Genomic DNA, 20,000 nt, shown 5'->3' with positions numbered 1-20,000 from the left:
TACTGCCTGAGAAGCAGACGCTGGAGTTAGCTGTCAGGGGGATGCTATAGGAGCTTTCTGTCCCGATGCATCTCCCTCACCTGCCTCCCACACCTGCGACCCGCACTGGGGGCCAAACTTTACTGCCTTTCAAAAGGTGAGGGAGTGTTCCCCGGTGTCCCTGCTGGCCGGGATGGAGATCCTTTGGGTGGAGCGTCTCTCTGGGTGGAGCGTCTCTTTGGATGGAGCGTCTCTCTGGGTGGAGCGTCTCTCTGGGTGGAGCGTCTCTTTGGGTGGAGCGTCTCTTTGGGTGGAGCGTCTCTCTGGGTGGAGCGTCTCTCTGGGTGGAGCATCTCTTTGGGTGGAGCGTCTCTCTGGGTGGAGCGTCTCTTTGGATGGAGCGTCTCTCTGGGTGGAGCGTCTCTCTGGGTGGAGCGTCTCTCTGGGTGGAGCGTCTCTTTGGGTGGAGCGTCTCTTTGGGTGGAGCGTCTCTCTGGGTGGAGCATCTCTTTGGGTGGAGCGTCTCTCTGTCCGCTTCACAGCTGGGCATCGTCGCTGTCACAAACAAACGCCTACCTGCTGCCGTCCTGGGGTTTGGGAGCTGGGGTAACCTTACCTGAGGGCGCGTAACTCTGTTTTCAGGTAATGAGAGTGTAGCATAGTGGTTAAGGAGCAGGACTTGTCATCAAACGGTTTCCAGTTCGATTCCCCGCTGGGTCACTGCTGCTGTACCCTTGGGCAAGGTACTTCACCCACAATTGCCTCAGTAAATATCCAGCTGCATAAATGGATAACAAAAAACTATAAAAAAAAAAAACTGTAACTGATGTAAGTTGCTCTGGATAAGAGTGTCTGCTAAATGCCGGTAATGTAATGTAATATCAGAGCTCATGACTGTAAAACATGAGAAAGGTGAAAAGGTTAGAATGTGACAGGAAGGGGACGGGGAGTGAGCTCATGCCTGACATTTGGATTGGAATATTCTTCCCTGTTTTCCTTTTTGTCATTTTCAAAGGTTGTGTAAACATTGTGCAAATCTTAGTATGGGTGTGTGGTGTGGTGTGTGTATGTGCATGTGTGCATATGTGCATATGTGTGTGTGTGGGGAGTGGGTTGAGAGAGTGTGTCATTAGAAGTCATGAGTCGTACTAGAGGGCCATCTTTAGCTTCCGTGTGGCAAAATGGCATGTTGAGCTCCTGGATGCACTTGACAGACGGCTCTGTCCAAATCCATTCATAGAAGTAGTTTAATTATTGTCAGGTGTTATGTAATAAAAACAGTTCTTGGTAGATACTGTAGAGGAAGCCCCTGGTTAATGACTGGCTGGACTTGACTGAGAGGGATGCCAGATTGTGTCAATCATTGCCTGTTTTGGAAAACCTGGAGAGATGGAGGGTTTTACTATTGTTGATTTCCTGGCAACCACATTCTCTATTTCTGTGCCTCTCTGTCTCTCTCTTTTAATACTGTTAAATTCAATGGTGCTTCATTGGCTGGACAAACTAAAGCATGATTTATAATTAAATAAATTTGTGTAATAAAATTTAAAACACAAATACACGTAAAGACATATAGACAAGGCAAGCATAAGTAGACATATTAAAGAGTTCATTTACATTTATTCATTTGGCAGACACTTTTATCCAAAGCGACTTACAAGTGAGATGGAGTACAACACAAGCAAAAAACCACAAGGAGTCATGCACTGTTTGACTCTTTTGCTTTCTGCTCTCTCTATTTTCTCATGCCTTCTCTCTCTCTTTATTTCTTTCTTTCTTTCTCTCAGTTTCTACCTCGTTCCCCCACCACTTGGGAAGGACTGAACTCACAACTTGCTGAGGGACAACAAAAACTCATCCAAAGAGTACAGAAAACTCACCCAAGGACAACTGCCAACTTACCCAGAGCCTCAGCTGATTGAGAATTTACCAATGAGATCAGTGCTCACAGGACAGGGCATCCAGCTCCATCATACTGATTTGAGATCAATGCCCACTATACTGAGTGGGGCTGGCCAGCCCCAGTATGCTCTCGGGAGAACCAAATTGAGAAAAATAGCTGTATGAATGGCTGACAGTATAATACAATATATTAAAGCAGTTTACGGTAATATAATGTCAGAAAATGTAGTGTAATGTAATGTATGCTGATTTAATATTTAATGCTCATAAAGGATAGATGATATCATTGCAGCGTGTGGCGACTGTTATGGTTCTCAGTGTCAGTGTTTGTGAAGGATAGATGGATATCATTACAGGGTGTAGCTATCGCTATAGTTCTGTGTGACTGCAAGTAAACGTTGGTTGGATATTATTACAGCGTATAGCTACCATTACAGTTCTCAGTGTGACTGCTCATGAAAAAAATATTTGGATGTCATTACAATGTATAGCTATGATTCTCAGTGTAAGGACAGGATATATTGATATCATTGGTATCATTATTGAATATAGCTATCATTATGACTCTCTGTGGGGCTGGATGGTGATGGTTACAGTGTATAGCTGTGGTTATGACTCTCCGTGGGGGTGCTGGCAGCTGGGGGGGGCCGGCCCTTACCCTCCCCTCTGTGCTTTCCTGCCTGGGTTCTGCCTCAAGGCCTACCTCAGCCTACACCTGGCAGCACCGGGCCTTTCTCCCGCCCCATGCTTCGCTGGCTGTACCGCTCGGTGGCGCTGTGGCCCTGCCCGGTGACTGCAGAGGGCTCGTGCCTCTGGAGCTGCGGGTTTGACTCCCACGCGTGGCACAGCTGCTTTGCTGTTTGAGTGAGGTTCTTACCCTATCCTGCTTCAGTGCGAATTCAGCCACACAAATGGATGGAATGTGAAACCTTTTTGTTTTTTTCTTTTAAAGACATGTACGGCAGCGTGCCCTGAAGAAGCGTGTCTCCCAGGAGCATAAATAACAGGATATAATCAGACAGTGATGGGTAAGGCTGACACTCACACAGAAATAAATCATTTTAAACTACCATTACACAGTGTTAGACAATGGTACGCATGCATGTGTCTATGTGCGTGCGTGTGTGTGTGTGTGCACGTGTGTGTATGTGTGCACGTGCGTGCATGCATGCATGTGTGTGTGTGTGTGTGTGTGTGTGTGTGTGCACATGTGTGTATGTGTGCACGTGCGTGCATACATGTGTGTGTGTGTGTGCGTGCACGCACACGCGTGTGTGTGAGTGTGTGTGTGTGCTAGGGATGGTAAGATTCATCGGTTTGCATCAGGGCACCGGCATAAAAGTTGTTTTCTGTTTCATAAAAGCTGTTTCTCAAGCGCGCTCTCTCGTCTCCACTGCTGTCAGTGGCCAATTCTCATCAAGTCTCTCGGCCAAGTCTCACGCAGGTTGGAGGCGTGTCCAGGCGAGTCACAGATTATCATGGAGGAGGAAGAGCTACACGTTCCGAACTGCTACAAATCAAATGTTTGACGACACTTCGGATTTTTCAAGAGAAACGGTCAATTTGACAAAACGCATGCAATTTGCAAAATATGCCATGCTGCTATAAAGTACACAGGCAGCACTGTCTGCTTAAGAACAACCAAAGAAATAAAATCAAACTATCTGTACCATATTGAATTACATAGCATCATATTCTTTTGCATCGCATCGTATTGCGTTGAATCAAATTGTGTTGAATCAAATCGTGTCGAATCGCACTGCATCGCAATAGGGGTGAATCATATCGTATGGCATTAGTAGCTGCTTCATATGTATCTTTAATGTATTGGACTATTGGAAATGCATCGAGATGTGTATCCCATTGGCCTCAGCAATGGAGATGTACATCCCTAGTGTGCACACACGTGTGTGTGTGTATGTTCATGTGTGTGTGTGTGCGCACACGTGTATGTGTGTGCGTGTCACATTAGTTCTTGTCTTGTCTTGAGCGAAAAGAAAGGAGCAGCCCATAATAATCACAGATGAGTGGCGTCCGTTGGTTTCAAGGACAGCAACCACTCCCCGCAGGGTGCCACTCTTTCAGCCTTTCTGCCACTGTCTGAACCTGTAGTTAATGAAGGACAGCGCCACCAAGAGGTGATGCTGCCAAGTAAATATTACCACACTTGTCAGAGTCAGGCAGGGGGTTCAGCTCCTGGCAGCTGATTGGCTGTCACGCACAGTGACTGAACAAACAAATGAATGAAACTGAATGAAAGTCAATGAATTTGAATTGAACTGGCGGCAGTGTGGCATAGTGGCAACTAGCTGGGCTCATAACCAAAGGGATTGCTGGTTCAATTCCCCACCAGGGCGCCGCTGCTATACCCTGTTCCAGGCAAGGCACTTAACCCAGAAATACCTCACTCACTGGCTCTCCTCCACGGAAGTTCTTTACTCTGTGTGCCGCAGGTCTGTTCTCAGGGCTGCCACTAGGGGTGCTGTGTGGTCACAATGGCCACCCCGACTCTCCCGGGGGGTGGGGCACATTGGTGTCAGCAGGGGTCAGCGGTGTCCCCAGGAGTGACTCCAGGGGTGTGTCCACACCCCTAAACTGCCCTGCCCCTTTTCCCCCATCCCTCTGTCACCCTCCGCCCCTCTGTCCTCTTTATTTGACCTTTGGTTCTTATTTGGCGGGGTTTGAGGGCGCTGTCCACACGGTCAAATAGTCATGTACTGACTCCATGCCAAGAGCAGAACTCAAATCCTTGCTTTCTCTCATTCCAGTTCCCCAGTTTGTTTACTGTGCCTGAAGGGGAGAGCATTATTTACCCCAGAGGTTTATTTCTTTATTTACCCCAGAGGTTTATTTTCTCTCCCCTGAGAGCTTTGCTTTTCTGACCTCTGTGTCAGAGTTCTGGTTCTGCTCCTGAACCTTGTTGGTGTCCCAAAAACACGTCTTGTCATTGGGCCCAGCTACGTGCTTTCTCACAGGGCACATCAAACGCACATCTGGCTGGGTGCTGCCTAAGGCCTGGCCAGTGAGATGGCCTGGGCATTGAAAGGGCAGAGATGCCTTTATACGGCTGAGGACCTGACAGCTGCCCACACAGGTGCCTGATCATCCACTGTAGCCCAGAATTATCCTCTAAACTGTGTGCAAGCCTGGAGTTTCCTGTCTTTTTGCATGCCATCAGTGGCCAATGATAGGGCTACTGTGAGATTTATCCTGTGGAGCTCCTACAGTTGATCCCCTGAAGGAGGTTTCACTGCAGAATTACTTGTTTGGTCACTTTGCTCCAGCAGAGAGACAGAAAATGAGGGCGTTATGTGCCTCTCAAACAGACACTGTGCTCCGCATAAATATCTGCTCTACATATGCACATGCCCTGAGCATCCACCACCATGGCAATGATGCAGGACTGAAGAGAATACAACGGCAGGAGAGGTGAGAAGCATTCTCTCTCTCTGTCTCTGTCTCTGTCTCTCTCTCTCTCTCTCTCTGTCTCTCTCTCTCTCTCTCTCTCTCTCTCTCTCTCTCTCTCTCTCTCTCTCTCTCTCTCTCTCTCTCTCTCTCTCTCTCTCTCTCCCTCTCTCGCTTGCCTTTCCTCCCCCCATCCTAAATTAACATTTGTGCTACTACACATGACCTTAAAAAGTATAGTAGTGCTAAAGGAAATCTTATTCTTTAGCCAGACAAGAGCCAGGTAATGAATAAAAAAAAAAAAAAAACATTTATACACGTAAGAGCAAAAACCACAGAAATAACCCCCTGCGTGTCTCTCTGTAAGTGGTAACATAGACATGGCTGAGTGGTTGCCCAGAGTCCTTCAGCCTGTCACAGGAAGCAGACCCCCCCCCCCCCATCCGCTCATTTTCTTTCCCTCCCTCTCTCTTTCAGTTATCTCTTTAAAGCTGTCATTCCTCGATGGCTTGAGCCACAGCCTCTGACAGCCTCTAACCCGCCAATTTACCGCCATCCCGGGAGGAAACCTCATTTATGTCCTTCTGCGGCTCGCACCCAAACAAAACGCCCCATGCCGGAGGTGTCGTCGGGTCGCTGGGCTCCTAGCAACCTTGTCAGATTAATTGGTGGCTTAGTGGCCCTTGGAGAGGCGCAGAGGAAATGTGTGAGACCCTGCTGGGCTGAGTCGCCCCTAGCACTGCAGTGAGGTGACCTTTTGGGAGGATCTCCTCAGACGTTGACTTCATTCAGAAGTTGGAGACAAACCGTTTCAGAGGACAGAGTTCCTTCCTATTCTTAAGAAAATAGCATGTGATTATTCAGCAAGGTTTATTAATGTATATATGTAAAATAGCCACTGGGTTGTATGTAACAGCGTAACATTACATGTCACTCAATGAAATTATTTATTTTATCGCACATTCCTCGTTGATACGCAATGAAGTAATTTAAGACAAATTTCAGGTTGAAATGATGCATTCTGTGAACTGAGCATGACCGTGAGCGTGTTTGTCCTCCGTTAAATCAGTTAAATCAGTGCCCTCGGGATGGTGCTGTCCTTGACCAGCTGCAGTGAGCTGGTTAATGAATGGTCATGTAGACCAAAATAGTCGCCTCCAGAATGGAGTCCATGGACCTCACTGCAGCCGCCTTAAAGACTGACCCCCCCCCCCCCCCCTTCCCAGGTGAACCCACTGAGCACTTGCTTCTGTCTGTACCTGCTCTGTGCACAGCGCAGTTACGTGTGAGTAGGGCAGGGTGTTGTAGTGATCTGTGAGTGTGTGTGTGTGTGTGTGTGTGTGTGTGTGTGTGCACGTGTGTGCAGGTGTGTGCACGTGTGTGTGTTATGAGTCTGTGAGTGTGTGTGTCTTTGTATGTATGTGTATGTGATTGTGAGTGTGTGTTTGTGTACCATCAAAACTGGACTATAATTTAGTTATCTAAGCCATCTTTAAAAGCAAGAGTGTCGTAGTGATGACTCAACCCAACAACAGCACGCTGTTTGAGTGAAATCTCAGGTTTGGAGGGGCAGAAGAGTGGGGTGTTGTGGTGATCGAACTTTACCAAAGAACGTCTCCGGCCGAAATGGCAGTTGGGGCATATCGAGTGGAGTACCCACAATGCATCATTGAAACATCACACTGTTTAACGGGCCTGAAGCGTGCACGGGATCAAGAAGGCATGCATTCACAAAAGGGCCATGCAGAGTTCTGTAGCCACCGTGGAGTGAGAGGGGTGGAAGTCTGAACTCCTCAGATGCATGTCAGTGCTGCGTGGTGCTCTGGATCTCCAATGTCAGAGTCCCGAATCACAGGGACTCTGACATTTACTGGGACTCCTGTCTGACGCACACACCGCTAAATGAGTGCTAATTAGCGTGGAGCGTAAAGTACAGTCGCGGTCAGGAGATGAGCTCGGCCAAAAACTCTTTTTATGGTGTCAGAACTGTCCAACGTCTCTTGGATTGGGTCAGCTGTTGATTGTTGGAGTGGATTAGGGTTTAGGGTTAGGGTTAGGGTTCGCATTAGGGGTCGGGTTAGGGTTAGGGTTAGGGGTTAGGGTAAGGGTTAGGGGTCAGACCTGTCTCTTGGACTGGGTGAGCTGTCATTCATCGGAGCGGGGGTGACCTGTCACTCCAGAGTGTACCTGGGCATGTTGCACTACCCTGCAACACCTGCTGCGGTTCCAGGGTTTATGTGTCTGTCTGAGCTCCATGACACAAGTATTATATTATTATTATTATTATTATTAATAATAATAATAATCGTGATATTGAAGGTAGTGCATACCTTTTTTCTTTTAAAGCTTTTCCAGCTTTCCCCACCTTGCCTCTTATGTCCTCTGCCCATGAATGACTGCAATACTTTCATTTCACCACTACACCTGCCAACAATAAATACATATGCACGCACACACTCATGCACACATGCACGCATGCACGCACGCACACAGACTCATGCACACATGCACGCACACACACACGCACGCACACACACTCATGCACGCACACACGCACGCACGCACACACACTCATGCACACATGCACGCACGCACGCACACACACTCATGCACACATGCACGCATGCACGCACGCACCAGCTAGCGCTGCTGCCGAAGTTCCTCTGTGGGTGCTGCAAGCGTGACCGTGGTTGTGTGTGGCGTATGGAGCATAGGCATGGAAGCTAAACGTAGGACCAGTGTGCTTCCCTTTGTGCTCCTGCTGTTACCTTAGCGACCGGGTTTTGGTTTGGCATTGTTTTTAGCCCCCATCGCCCCAGCTCTGTCTGGGAGTCCCCCTGCAGAGAGACTGGAACAGAATGGAATCTGAAACGTTTTTTTGCCAAAAATGTTTCCATGATAAAGGGGTTTTTTGCAGAAACGTTTCAGATTTCGTTCCGTTCTCCGACGTCGGCTGAAGCAGGGGGTCAGATGTACAGAGACACAGAGGTGAGTAACCACAGTAACCATCGCCGCTGGAAACACACCAAGGTGCATCACACACACACACACACACACACACACACACACACACACACACACACAATACACTTATATACACACACATATACATGCACACACACGCACGCGCACACACACACGCACATGCAGAGGCTCTGTGTGTGAGAGTGCTGAGGAATGCCTCCCTGTATAGCATATAATCTAAGGGCTGCATGTTGCATTTGTGCTGTATGCACTTTCACTGCCGTTCCTCTGGGTCTGTGCTAACTGGAGCATGTAGCATCAGGGAGGATCCATGCAAACAGTAGCAGAAAGACCTCACCCCATGGCCTTCTGGGAACTGGGACTGGGCCAGCACTCCCAGGCACTGAGACACCAAGGTGGGGCAGTTCCTCACTGCAGCAACGGGCAAAGCCTTTAGATTCCAGGGGCATATGTATCAGCGAAGGAGTTATATACACAGACAGCTGTGTCTGTACTTTTCTATGTCATGAAGATCAACACACCCTGGCTTTCTCACAGAAACATCACCCCTCACTGACACTGCTAGCCAAGCGAGAACTGTGCGATTCAGCCGTGCTTGTGCTTGTGCAAGACATGAAGGTCATTATATTTAAAATGTGAAAATATGAATATGCAAATTATGACACAAAAATGCATTCTAAACATGAGATATCTAATGAATGACATTGTTAAAGGCACTTACAGATATAACAGAAGGTCTGTATACCTCTGTGTGCTGACACCTTTGTGTCCTTGATGTTCACATGAATTTGGTTCAACACCTTAAAGGCACCTTAATGATGTTGATGATGGTGGTGATGGTGATGATTAGTGACTCTGGGAGAATGTAACTAGTGGGGAGCCTAGTCAGTGTGTGTAAGGGAATTTGGGCAGTAAGCGTACTGTGTGTGTGTGTGTCTGTTCGTGCATTTTTGTGTGTGTCTGACTGAATAGGAAAGTGAAAAACCTTTATCCCAAACGCTAAGCAATGATATCTGTCCTCCACTATTAATCTCGCTCCCTGTCTCTCTCTCTCCCAGGCAGTGTGGTGAGTGTAGGTGAGCTCTCTCTATGAGGTCATCGCTCTGAGCCCCTCCCCCTCCCAGCGCGGGCAGCAGGAATAAGGGATGTCACAGGTGTTCCTCCTGACCTTTCTCATGCTCTCTGCCAGCACCCAGGTGAGAATACTCACACACGCACACACACACTCTCTCACACACGCTCTCTCACACACACACACACACACACACACACACACACACACACACACACACACACACACAAATAACTCACTTGTTAGAGCCTGTGTTTGACGATGTGTGGGAACTACTGAAGACTGCTCACTCCCTGGTGCCTGAGCCCAGCTATGAGCTTGTGCCTGCTAATCCATCTTCACAGCACCTCTGAATCCCAGCATGCTGAAAACGCAGAGCAGGCAGCGGCTTCACCATCAGCTTCTCAAATATGTCACTGAGGCATTAGGAGATTCTCCCGGACCGTCCCTTCAGCATGTACTGAGAGAGTCCATTTCAGTGATGGATGTGATATTAAACAGAAACTGTTTATAGTGTTATGTTTAAACAGTGTCCTGTGTACATATTCTCATGTAAGCTCTGTAAATTCAAAGCGGTGAAACATGGGGGCGCGAACATCCATCTCAAACTCTGTAGCCAGCATTTCATCACTCTGGCAGTCAAAACAGAGGCTCAGTGTGACTGAGGTGGGGTGCAGCCAAGCCTGTTGAATCTGAACAGCTGGAGCTCTGTGGAGAAGGAAACGAAGAAAAACTGTTCTGCACCTCACCTTCTCCCCGCACTCTGAGTGAGCTGTTCCGTTTCAGGGGAAGTGACCTCAGTGCGCGGTAAGGCAGTAGAGAGTGGCGTTTGACTGCGCTCTGCTGTATTGATTGTGGAAGCGACTCTCTCCCACAGATCTCCCACGCTAAGATCCTGAAGACCTTGATGGAACAATGGGGGATGTACAAAGAGGAGTGCAGCCGAAACATGAGCAGTGAGCCCCTCCCTGTCGGTGAGCTCACGCTGTCACGCCTTTCACTGTGACATCACCATCTGCAGCACTGCAACTGTGACATCACAGGCTGTGACATCATCGACTGGTAATGAAGAGCTGGCCAGAATGTATACCAGTCAATATGCAGTGATGAACGATGATGTCAGAGTCAGTGATTTCGCGGATAAAACAGCGTCAGGTCTCTGCAGTCTGCGGGAATTCCCCCTGTGTCCTGTGGTTTGATATCGTGTGTAACAGGTGTAGTTTATGCTGCTCGTCTCTCTCAGGTGTGGTGTGTAACAGAACCTTTGATCGTTACGCCTGCTGGCCTGATGGCCTGCCGAACTCCACCGTCAGCGTGTCCTGCCCCTGGTACCTGCCATGGCACCATAAAGGTGAGTGTGTGTGTCAGTGTGTGGGTGCCTGTGTCAGTGTGTGTGTCAGTGTGTGTGTCAGTGTGTGTGTGTCAGTGTGTGTGTCAGTGTGTGTGTGTCAGTGTGTGTGTCAGTGTGTGTGTCAGTGTGTGTGTCAGTGTGTGTGTGTCAGTGTGTGTGTCAGTGTGTGTCAGTGTGTGTGTGTCAGTGTGTGTCAGTGTGTGTGTGTCAGTGTGTGTGTGTCAGTGTGTGTGTCAGTGTGTGTGTCAGTGTGTGTCAGTGTGTGTGTGTGTCAGTGTGTGTGTGTCAGTGTGTGTGTCAGTGTGTGTGTTTGCGTGTGTGTCAGTGTGTGTGTCAGTGTGTGTGTCAGTGTGTGTGTGTCAGTGTGTGTGTTTGCGTGTGTGTCAGTGTGTGTGTCAGTGTGTGTGTCAGTGTGTGTGTTTGCGTGTGTGTCAGTGTGTGTTTGCGTGTGTGTCAGTGTGTGTTTGCGTGTGTGTCAGTGTGTGTCAGTGTGTGTGTTTGCATGTGTGTCAGTGTGTGTGTCAGTGTGTGTGTGTCAGTGTGTGTGTCAGTGTGTGTGTCAGTGTGTGTGTTTGCGTGTGTGTCAGTGTGTGTGTCAGTGTGTGTGTTTGCGTGTGTGTCAGTGTGTGTCAGTGTGTGTGTTTGCGTGTGTGTTTGCGTGTGTGTCAGTGTGTGTCAGTGTGTGTGTTTGCGTGTGTGTCAGTGTGTGTGTGTCAGTGTGTGTGTCAGTGTGTGTGTCAGTGTGTGTGTGTCAGTGTGTGTCAGTGTGTGTGTGTCAGTGTGTGTGTGTCAGTGTGTGTGTGTCAGTGTGTGTGTCAGTGTGTGTGTCAGTGTGTGTTTGCGTGTGTGTCAGTGTGTGTGTCAGTGTGTGTGTCAGTGTGTGTGTGTCAGTGTGTGTCAGTGTATGTCAGTGTGTGTGTCAGTGTGTGTGTGTCAGTGTGTGTGTCAGTGTGTGTGTCAGTGTGTGTCAGTGTGTGTGTCAGTGTGTGTGTGTCAGTGTGTGTGTTTGCGTGTGTGTCAGTGTGTGTGTGTCAGTGTGTGTGTGTGTTTGCGTGTGTGTCAGTGTGTGTGTGTCAGTGTGTGTGTGTCAGTGTGTGTGTCAGTGTGTGTGTCAGTGTGTGTGTGTCAGTGTGTGTGTTTGCGTGTGTGTCAGTGTGTGTGTGTCAGTGTGTGTGTCAGTGTGTGTGTCAGTGTGTGTGTCAGTGTGTGTTTGCGTGTGTGTCAGTGTGTGTGTCAGTGTGTGTGTGTCAGTGTGTGTGTCAGTGTGTGTGTGTCAGTGTGTGTGTGTCAGTGTGTGTGTTTGCGTGTGTGTCAGTGTGTGTGTCAGTGTGTGTGTCAGTGTGTGTGTTTGCGTGTGTGTCAGTGTGTGTGTCAGTGTGTGTTTGCGTGTGTGTCAGTGTGTGTGTGTCAGTGTGTGTATGTCAGTGTGTGTGTCAGTGTGTGTGTGTCAGTGTGTGTGTTTGCGTGTGTGTCAGTGTGTGTTTGCGTGTGTGTCAGTGTGTGTGTTTGCGTGTGTGTTTGCGTGTGTGTCAGTGTGTGTGTTTGCGTGTGTGTTTGCGTGTGTGTCAGTGTGTGTGTCAGTGTGTGTGTGTCAGTGTGTGTCAGTGTGTGTGTCAGTGTGTGTGTTTGCGTGTGTGTCAGTGTGTGTCAGTGTGTGTGTGTCAGTGTGTGTGTTTGCGTGTGTGTCAGTGTGTGTGTTTGCGTGTGTGTCAGTGTGTGTGTCAGTGTGTGTCAGTGTGTGTGTTTGCGTGTGTGTCAGTGTGTGTGTTTGCGTGTGTGTCAGTGTGTGTGTGTCAGTGTGTGTGTCAGTGTGTGTGTTTGCGTGTGTGTCAGTGTGTGTGTGTCAGTGTGTGTGTCAGTGTGTGTGTCAGTGTGTGTGTTTGCGTGTGTGTCAGTGTGTGTGTTTGCGTGTGTGTCAGTGTGTGTGTTTGCGTGTGTGTCAGTGTGTGTGTTTGCGTGTGTGTCAGTGTGTGTGTGTCAGTGTGTGTGTCAGTGTGTGTGTGTCAGTGTGTGTGTCAGTGTGTGTTTGCGTGTGTGTCAGTGTGTGTGTGTCAGTGTGTGTGTCAGTGTGTGTGTCAGTGTGTGTGTGTCAGTGTGTGTTTGCGTGTGTGTCAGTGTGTGTGTCAGTGTGTGTGTCAGTGTGTGTGTCAGTGTGTGTGTGTCAGTGTGTGTCAGTGTGTGTGTGTGTCAGTGTGTGTTTGCGTGTGTGTCAGTGTGTGTTTGCGTGTGTGTCAGTGTGTGTCAGTGTGTGCGTGTGTCAGTGTGTGTGTTTGCGTGTGTCAGTGTGTGTGTTTGCGTGTGTGTCAGTGTATCAGTGATATGGTTTGTTACAGCACAGCGTGTGTGTGTGTTTCAGTTCAGCATGGTCTGGTGTACCGGGAGTGCAATTCGGATGGGCAGTGGGTTCCCCTGAAGAACACCAGTGAGTGCGAGCAGGATGATCCAGTCCAGGTGAGACAGGAGCGGGCGTGGCAGTTTGGGCATGTGGGTGTGTGCCTATCGGAATCAAATCCCACAAATCCCACTCAGCAGCGGGAGCTGCTTTCAACGTGAATTTACTGTACTTCAATGTAATGCAATTCTCATCTATTTTATTGCTATCATCACATACAGTCTGGATGGGTAGTGTGCTGTTGTTGTCACCCACAGAGGAATAGATCTGCCCCAAAGTACTGACCCTGGGTCAGTTTCATGAAGTGGCTGAGATTGGGTTAAAGTTCATTAAGATGATTCTGGATTAGTAATACAGGGCAGAAATGATGTGTGTGTGTTTGTGTGTGTGTGTGTGTACATCTGTGTCTGTGTGTGTGTGTGTGTGTGTGTGTGTGCGCGCGCGTGTGTGTGTGTGTGTGTGTGTGTGTGTGTGTGTGTTTCTGCAGCAGCAGTATGGGAGGATTCTCAGCAAGTTCAGAGCCATGTACACAGTGGGCTACTCCCTGTCCCTCTGTGCTTTGGTGCTGGCACTCGGCATCCTGGTGGCCTTCAGGTAAGAGCCTCACCTGTCCCTGTGTATGAGAGAGACGGAGAGTAAGGGCTGCAGAACGACCAGCCACTGCCACAGCAAATGCTGTCAACCCCGGGCACTGCCAGTACACGACATGACGAACAGCCTGATCAGAGGCAGCACCCTGGAACAGGGGCAAAACCAGGCAGAACACAAAAAACTCATTCCAGTGGATTCCTAAAAACTTCTCACTGTCTCCTCCAGTCAGTCTGTCTGTATGTCAGAGAAATGTGTGGTCCACTCGTAGGCATTACATTACATTACATTGCATTGATACAGAGTGCCTTCCAGCACAATAGAATGTAAGACTATCCATTCAAGCTGAAATAGTGGAAATATAAGCATTAAAATATAAACGCAGACGTTACCGGAGTGAAGACTTGGCCTCAGCATCGCTGGTGAGGCGCACGGCTGTCAGAGAAGCCTGTGCTGCCAGTGTCACCTGGGAAACGGAGGACCTTCCTCCACTCTCGTGTTCATTAAATCACATCACAGGTGTTTAGCAGACACACTTATCCAGAAGGACTTACTTCAGTTACAGGTTTTTACAATGTTGTCCATTTATACAGCTGGACACCTTCCAGGGCGAGTGTTCATGAAAAGAGGCGGGCCACTGTCATGGGGTGGCCGTGTAGCATAGTGGTTAAGGAGCAGGACTCATAACAGAAAAGTTGCCGGTTCAAGTATCTGCTGGGACACTGCTGCTGTACCCTTGGGCAAAGTGCTTCCCTTTACTTATCCAGCTGTATAAATGGATTGTAAAATGCGTCCGCTAAACGCCTGTGATGTGACGTGAGGTAGTGGCCCCTCCCTCTCAGGTGTGTTTCTCTCCCAGGAAGCTTCACTGCATGAGGAACAACATCCACATGCACCTGTTCTCCTCCTTCATCCTGCGGGCGCTCTCCATCCTCATCAAGGACGCGCTGCTGGACACGCCCCCCCTGAACATCACGCAGGACATCTCGCCCGACTTCCAGGTGGAGCGGCTGGCCAGCAACGAGGTGCGCTTTCCTGGAGGAACGCTCCTCTCTGAAGGCAGTCGGCAGGGACGCGTCTTACCTGCTGAACCTCACCTGTGCCTTCTGCTTGCCTGTGTCTGTGTCTGTGTGAAGACACAGCTCTTCCACACTCACCCGATCGCCTCAAACACTAACCACCTAAAGCAATTTCTTTTGCCTTAAACTCTGTTTAAAGAAAATTTCAGATCTAATGTCCTAATGCGCTCGTATTGCATGTACCAAACTATTGAACCCTGGTCATGCAGCGCTTCTAATACTGTTGACTCCTCGTATGGCTTTTTACTTGTGTTGTACTCTGCCTCACTTGTAAGTCGCTTTGGATAAATGAAATGAATAATGTAAATGAATGAATGTAAATGTGTTCCAGACGGCAGTCGGGTGTCGTATCGCCATGGTGATGATGCAGTACAGCATCATGGCCAACAACTATTGGCTGCTGGTGGAAGGCATCTACCTGCACAACCTGCTGGTTATCACTGTCTTCACCGAGAGAAACTACTTCAACATCTACCTGTGCATCGGCTGGGGTCAGTGTGTGTGTGTGTGTGTGTGTGTGTGTGTGTGTGCTTTGTAAATCAGTAGGGAAACTATCGAAGAGGCAGTGATTGGGAGAGACAGGGGGTTCTGATCCTAAAGAAGAGAAGAAAGGTGAGGTAGAGGGATGAGGAGGAAAAGAGAGGGGAGAGGGTTGGAGAAACTGATTTTGAAAGAAGGATGGGGAAACTGTAGCTATGAAAGAGACCAGGAGAGGACAGGAGAGAGGGATGTAGAAACTGTAGATGTGCACCATGTCTCACTATGTCCTGTGCCACGCAGGTACCCCGCTGATGTTTGTGTTGCCATGGGTGACGGTGAAATACCTGTATGAAAATGAGGAGTAAGTACTATGAGTGTTCCATGGTATTCCCCTGTGCGTGCGTGTCTATGCATGCATGCGTATGCGTGTGTGTATGTGCGCGCGCGCGTGTGTGTGTGTGTGCATGTGTATGCCTGTGTGCGTGTGTGTGTGTGTGTGTGTGTGTGTGTGTGTGTGTGTGTGTCTGTCTGTGTGGTTGCTGCTCATTGCCGTGGGCGGAGGGCAGTGGGGGGGGGGATGTACAGAGGGATGAGCACCAAGGATCCAGGTGCTTCTCAGCTTCTCATGTAGATATCCACCTCGATTAAAAAAAATCTGGTAAAAATCCAAGGAGCTCTGCAAGACACCCTGTGCCAGCAAGTCTGCTGCACTGACATCACAGTGTTTAAGTGTTCCCTCCCTGTCTCCCTCCACACCCCACCCCACTGCAGTGCAGGTAATTCTGCAAGCTCTGAGCTTTACAGCGAAGGCTTTTTTCCTTTCCCTGCCTGTGGGAGGGAAACTGGTGTAAACTTATCCTACAGTAAAGCCATTCTGCAAGCTAACGCACTGCCTTCCTGACTACCCTGCTCTGTCCGAGCTCCACTTTGAAGTCCTTCCATAATCACACAGGGTGCTTATGTATAATGGAGCCCCACGATGCTCAGAGGTATTTGTTCAGTGGTATGATATGCTACTTACACATAATGTCCTCAGAACCAAGCTGGGAAAAATGCACAGCCTTTGTCCTGTAGTTAAATAAGAGGTTGATAGAGTTAAGTCAAGGGGAAAATTATAGCTGTTAGCCAGCTTCTTCTGATGGATAAGCTCCTGGCCCTTCATAATGTGGTGTGTAGATACCAGAGCTCTCTCTGTTATGCTGTACAGATCATAGTCTAAGTGGTTATAAAAACACACACATTTCCATATTTTAGGTTTTGCTTTCAGTGAAATTTGAATCTGAATATGTTTGTGATTATGCTTTTACTGAATAAAAGTGCTATATAATAATGTTTGGAAGGTGTCAGTCTCACCAACACCTGTGTAATTACACTGTATCTGCATAGGGATAGGTGTGGCCATTGCATACATACACAGCCCTACACAGCAGGTGTGAAATCTGTGTTCAGGTGGTGTGATCACCCGTGTGTTACTACCACTCTGCGGTTACGTAAGTGCGTGAGTAAGAGGAAGCCAGTCATGAGAGCTGAGAGATCTGTTTAAACACACCATTGCAGGGGCTGCGAGTCACATGACTTTAACTTATTGCTTATTCATGGGTCACAGATTAAACCGTCCAGTCCTTATATCCACTAATCTCTTAATCTGGAGTGGCTGGGCTGCCCATGGGTGCAGGTCTGATTTAACCCATCCATATATCGTAAAGATCAGCAGGTTCCTGCTGGCAGTGGCAGTGTTCCTGTGAGCGTTGACCCCGGTTTCAACAGGACTGTAAGGTGGAGGCCAACGCTCACAGCAGGGACGCTACACAATCTGTCACACAATCACGGGCACTTACACTTACACAGCGCTCTCATTACCTTTAATAGCTTTAAAGTTGCTCACACACACTTGCAAACTCTTAAAGAGGGTGTTGCGTATGTGCAATTGCACTGGCCACAGTGAGCTTCAATCACTGCGGGTACTGTGTAATAATGGGTATGTGTTCAGTAGTTACGCCTGTTCGGGGGCGGTGTGATTATACAGGTACAGCCGGTATCCTCATCGTCTCTGTGGGACCGAGGTGCCGTTGTGTTTTCCTCAGGGTCGTGTTGAAAGCTGAAGCTGTCCCTGTGTGCTCTTCTTTACCGTAGTAACCGTAGAAGCTGTCCCTGTGTGCTCTTCTTTACCGTAGTAACCGTAGAAGCTGTCCCTGTGTGCTCTTCTTTACCGTAGTAACCGTAGAAGCTGTCCCTGTGTGCTCTTCTTTACCGTATTAACCGTAGAAGCTGTCCCTGTGTGCTCTTCATTACCGTAGTAACCGTAGAAGCTGTCCCTGTGTGCTCTTCTTTACCGTAGTAACCGTAGAAGCTGTCCCTGTGTGCTCTTCTTTACCGTAGTAACCGTAGAAGCTGTCCCTGTGTGCTCTTCTTTACCGTATTAACCGTAGAAGCTGTCCCTGTGTGCTCTTCTTTACCGTAGTAACCGTAGAAGCTGTCCCTGTGTGCTCTTCTTTACCGTATTAACCGTAGAAGCTGTCCCTGTGTGCTCTTCTTTACCGTATTAACCGTAGAAGCTGTCCCTGTGTGCTCTTCTTTACCGTAGTAACCGTAGAAGCTGTCCCTGTGTGCTCTTCTTTACCGTATTAACCGTAGAAGCTGTCCCTGTGTGCTCTTCTTTACCGTATTAACCGTAGAAGCTGTCCATGTGTGCTCTTCTTTACCGTAGTAACCGTAGAAGCTGTCCCTGTGTGCTCTTCTTTACCGTATTAACCGTAGAAGCTGTCCCTGTGTGCTCTTCTTTACCGTATTAACCGTAGAAGCTGTCCCTGTGTGCTCTTCTTTACCGTATTAACCGTAGAAGCTGTCCCTGTGTGCTCTTCTCAGGTGCTGGGAGAGGAACGTAAACATGGGATACTGGTGGATCATCCGTTTCCCAATACTGCTCGCAGTCCTGGTGAGCTCCACATTCTGCACCCTTTGTGTTTTCCCCATAGACCTCTCTATCTCTCTCTCTCTCTCTCTCTCCCTCTCCCTCTCTCTCTCTCTCTCTCTCTCTCTCTCTCTCTCTCTCTCTCTCTCTCTCTCTCTCTCTCTCCCTCTCTATCTGTGTGTCTCTCTGTGTGTGTATGTGTTGTGTGAGTGGGTGTGTGTGTCTGTGTGTGGGTGTGTGAGTGGGTGTGTGTGTGTGTGTGTGTGTGTGTGTGTGTGTGTGTGTGTGTGTGTGTGTGTGTGCATGTGCGAGCGTGTGTGTGTGTGAGTGGGTGTGTGTATGTGCGAGTGTGCGAGTGTGTGTGTGTGTGTGTGTGTGTGTCTGTGTGTGAGTGAGTGTGTGTATGTCTGCCTCACTCTGAGTCTCACAGTGGCGGCAATGAGTTCATTAATCAGTCTGTGGTGTGGCGTGTGCGGGTAGCAGGGTCTCTGAGTGTGGCCTGTTCCCTTGTGTTCAGGGCTCCGTGCTGCAGGCCCCAGCAGCTTCTGTAACGGGCGGGTCCCGTGTAACTTATTATTAACGACCACAGGGAAACCACACAGAAAGCATACATTATGGATTTAAAGATTGTGCGTTAGACCTGTGCCTTTTCTCCAGCTCTCCGGGGACAGGGCTCTGTGGCCAGTGCCCCCTCTCAGCTCTGTGTTTATGCCTTTTTTTGCTTGTGGATGATGTCATAATGAGCACAGCAGTTGGAACAGTGAGCCCTGCTGAGTTACGCTGCACGGTGATGCCTTTGGTTCTGCTCTGCTGGGCACGGATCTCACAGGACTTCCTGTGATTCCTGTGTGTGGGGTCAGACATCGTTAAGAACCTGTTTCCTGCCCCTCGGCCTTGTCGCTTCGAGAGCGCTCCTCTTCCTGTGTCACAGGAACCCTGAGCTACCCCCCCCAAAAAAAAAACACACCACTTTCATAGCTGCCCCTGTTTTTAACGTGTGTGTGTGTATGTGTGTGTGTGTGTGTGCACGCGTGTGCATTTGTGTGTGTGTGTGCGTGTGCGTGTGTGTTAGTCTGTGTCTGTGTCTCTGTGTGTAAGAGGAAAAAAGGAAAAAAAGAGAGATGCAGAGAGAGGCTCCTGCTTTTTTGAAAGTTCAATGTTTATTAAAAATAAGTAAACTTCTATGTCTTTTTGTGTTATTTCAAATGCTGAACTCGAGGCAGCCGCAAGCTCCTGCACTGAGGTTTATGTATGCAAAGCTCAGTCAACACGCACAGCGCTGTCCGCTGAACGCTGCGTCAGAGTTAGCTAACGCGCACAGCGCTGTCCACTCAACACTGCGTCAGAGTTAGCTAACGCGCACAGCGCTGTCCACTCAACACTGCCTCAGAGTTAGCTAACGCGCACAGCGCTGTCCACTCAACACTGCGTCAGAGTTAGCTAACGCGCACAGCGCTGTCCGCTGAACACTGCGTCAGAGTTAGCTAACGCGCACAGCGCTGTCCACTCAACACTGCGTCAGAGTTAGCTAACGCGCACAGCGCTGTCCACTCAACACTGCGTCAGAGTTAGCTAACGCGCACAGCGCTGTCCACTCAACACTGCCTCAGAGTTAGCTAACGCGCACAGCGCTGTCCACTCAACACTGCGTCAGAGTTAGCTAACGCGCACAGCGCTGTCCACTCAACACTGCGTCAGAGTTAGCTAACGCGCACAGCGCTGTCCGCTGAACGCTGCGTCAGAGTTAGCTAACGCGCACAGCGCTGTCCACTCAACACTGCGTCAGAGCTACTACGGCAGTATAGTAATAGGGAGCAGGGCTCGTAACAGAAAGTTTGCTGGTTTGATTCCCCGCT

General features: G+C 48.9%; 1 protein-coding gene across 1 annotated transcript in view; it reads left to right on the top strand.

Moving 5' to 3' along the window:
- gcgra (glucagon receptor a) overlaps positions 1 to 20,000 on the top strand; it is a 50,379-nt gene that overhangs the window by 26,859 nt on the left and 3,520 nt on the right. Inside the window, exons 2-10 of the mRNA XM_036552982.1 lie at positions 9,330 to 9,467; positions 10,221 to 10,317; positions 10,587 to 10,694; positions 13,051 to 13,145; positions 13,574 to 13,680; positions 14,534 to 14,699; positions 15,085 to 15,244; positions 15,534 to 15,594; positions 18,099 to 18,168. Coding sequence (XP_036408875.1) covers positions 9,417 to 9,467; positions 10,221 to 10,317; positions 10,587 to 10,694; positions 13,051 to 13,145; positions 13,574 to 13,680; positions 14,534 to 14,699; positions 15,085 to 15,244; positions 15,534 to 15,594; positions 18,099 to 18,168 — 915 coding nt within the window. The 5' untranslated portion in view covers positions 9,330 to 9,416. The remainder of the gene's footprint in view (positions 1 to 9,329; positions 9,468 to 10,220; positions 10,318 to 10,586; positions 10,695 to 13,050; positions 13,146 to 13,573; positions 13,681 to 14,533; positions 14,700 to 15,084; positions 15,245 to 15,533; positions 15,595 to 18,098; positions 18,169 to 20,000) is intronic.

This window comes from Megalops cyprinoides, chromosome 19, assembly GCF_013368585.1.
Source record: "Megalops cyprinoides isolate fMegCyp1 chromosome 19, fMegCyp1.pri, whole genome shotgun sequence".
In the NCBI taxonomy this organism is placed as follows: domain Eukaryota; kingdom Metazoa; phylum Chordata; class Actinopteri; order Elopiformes; family Megalopidae; genus Megalops; species Megalops cyprinoides.
Note: the sequence above shows the minus strand (reverse complement) of the source record. Positions and strands in the feature narration are given on the sequence as shown.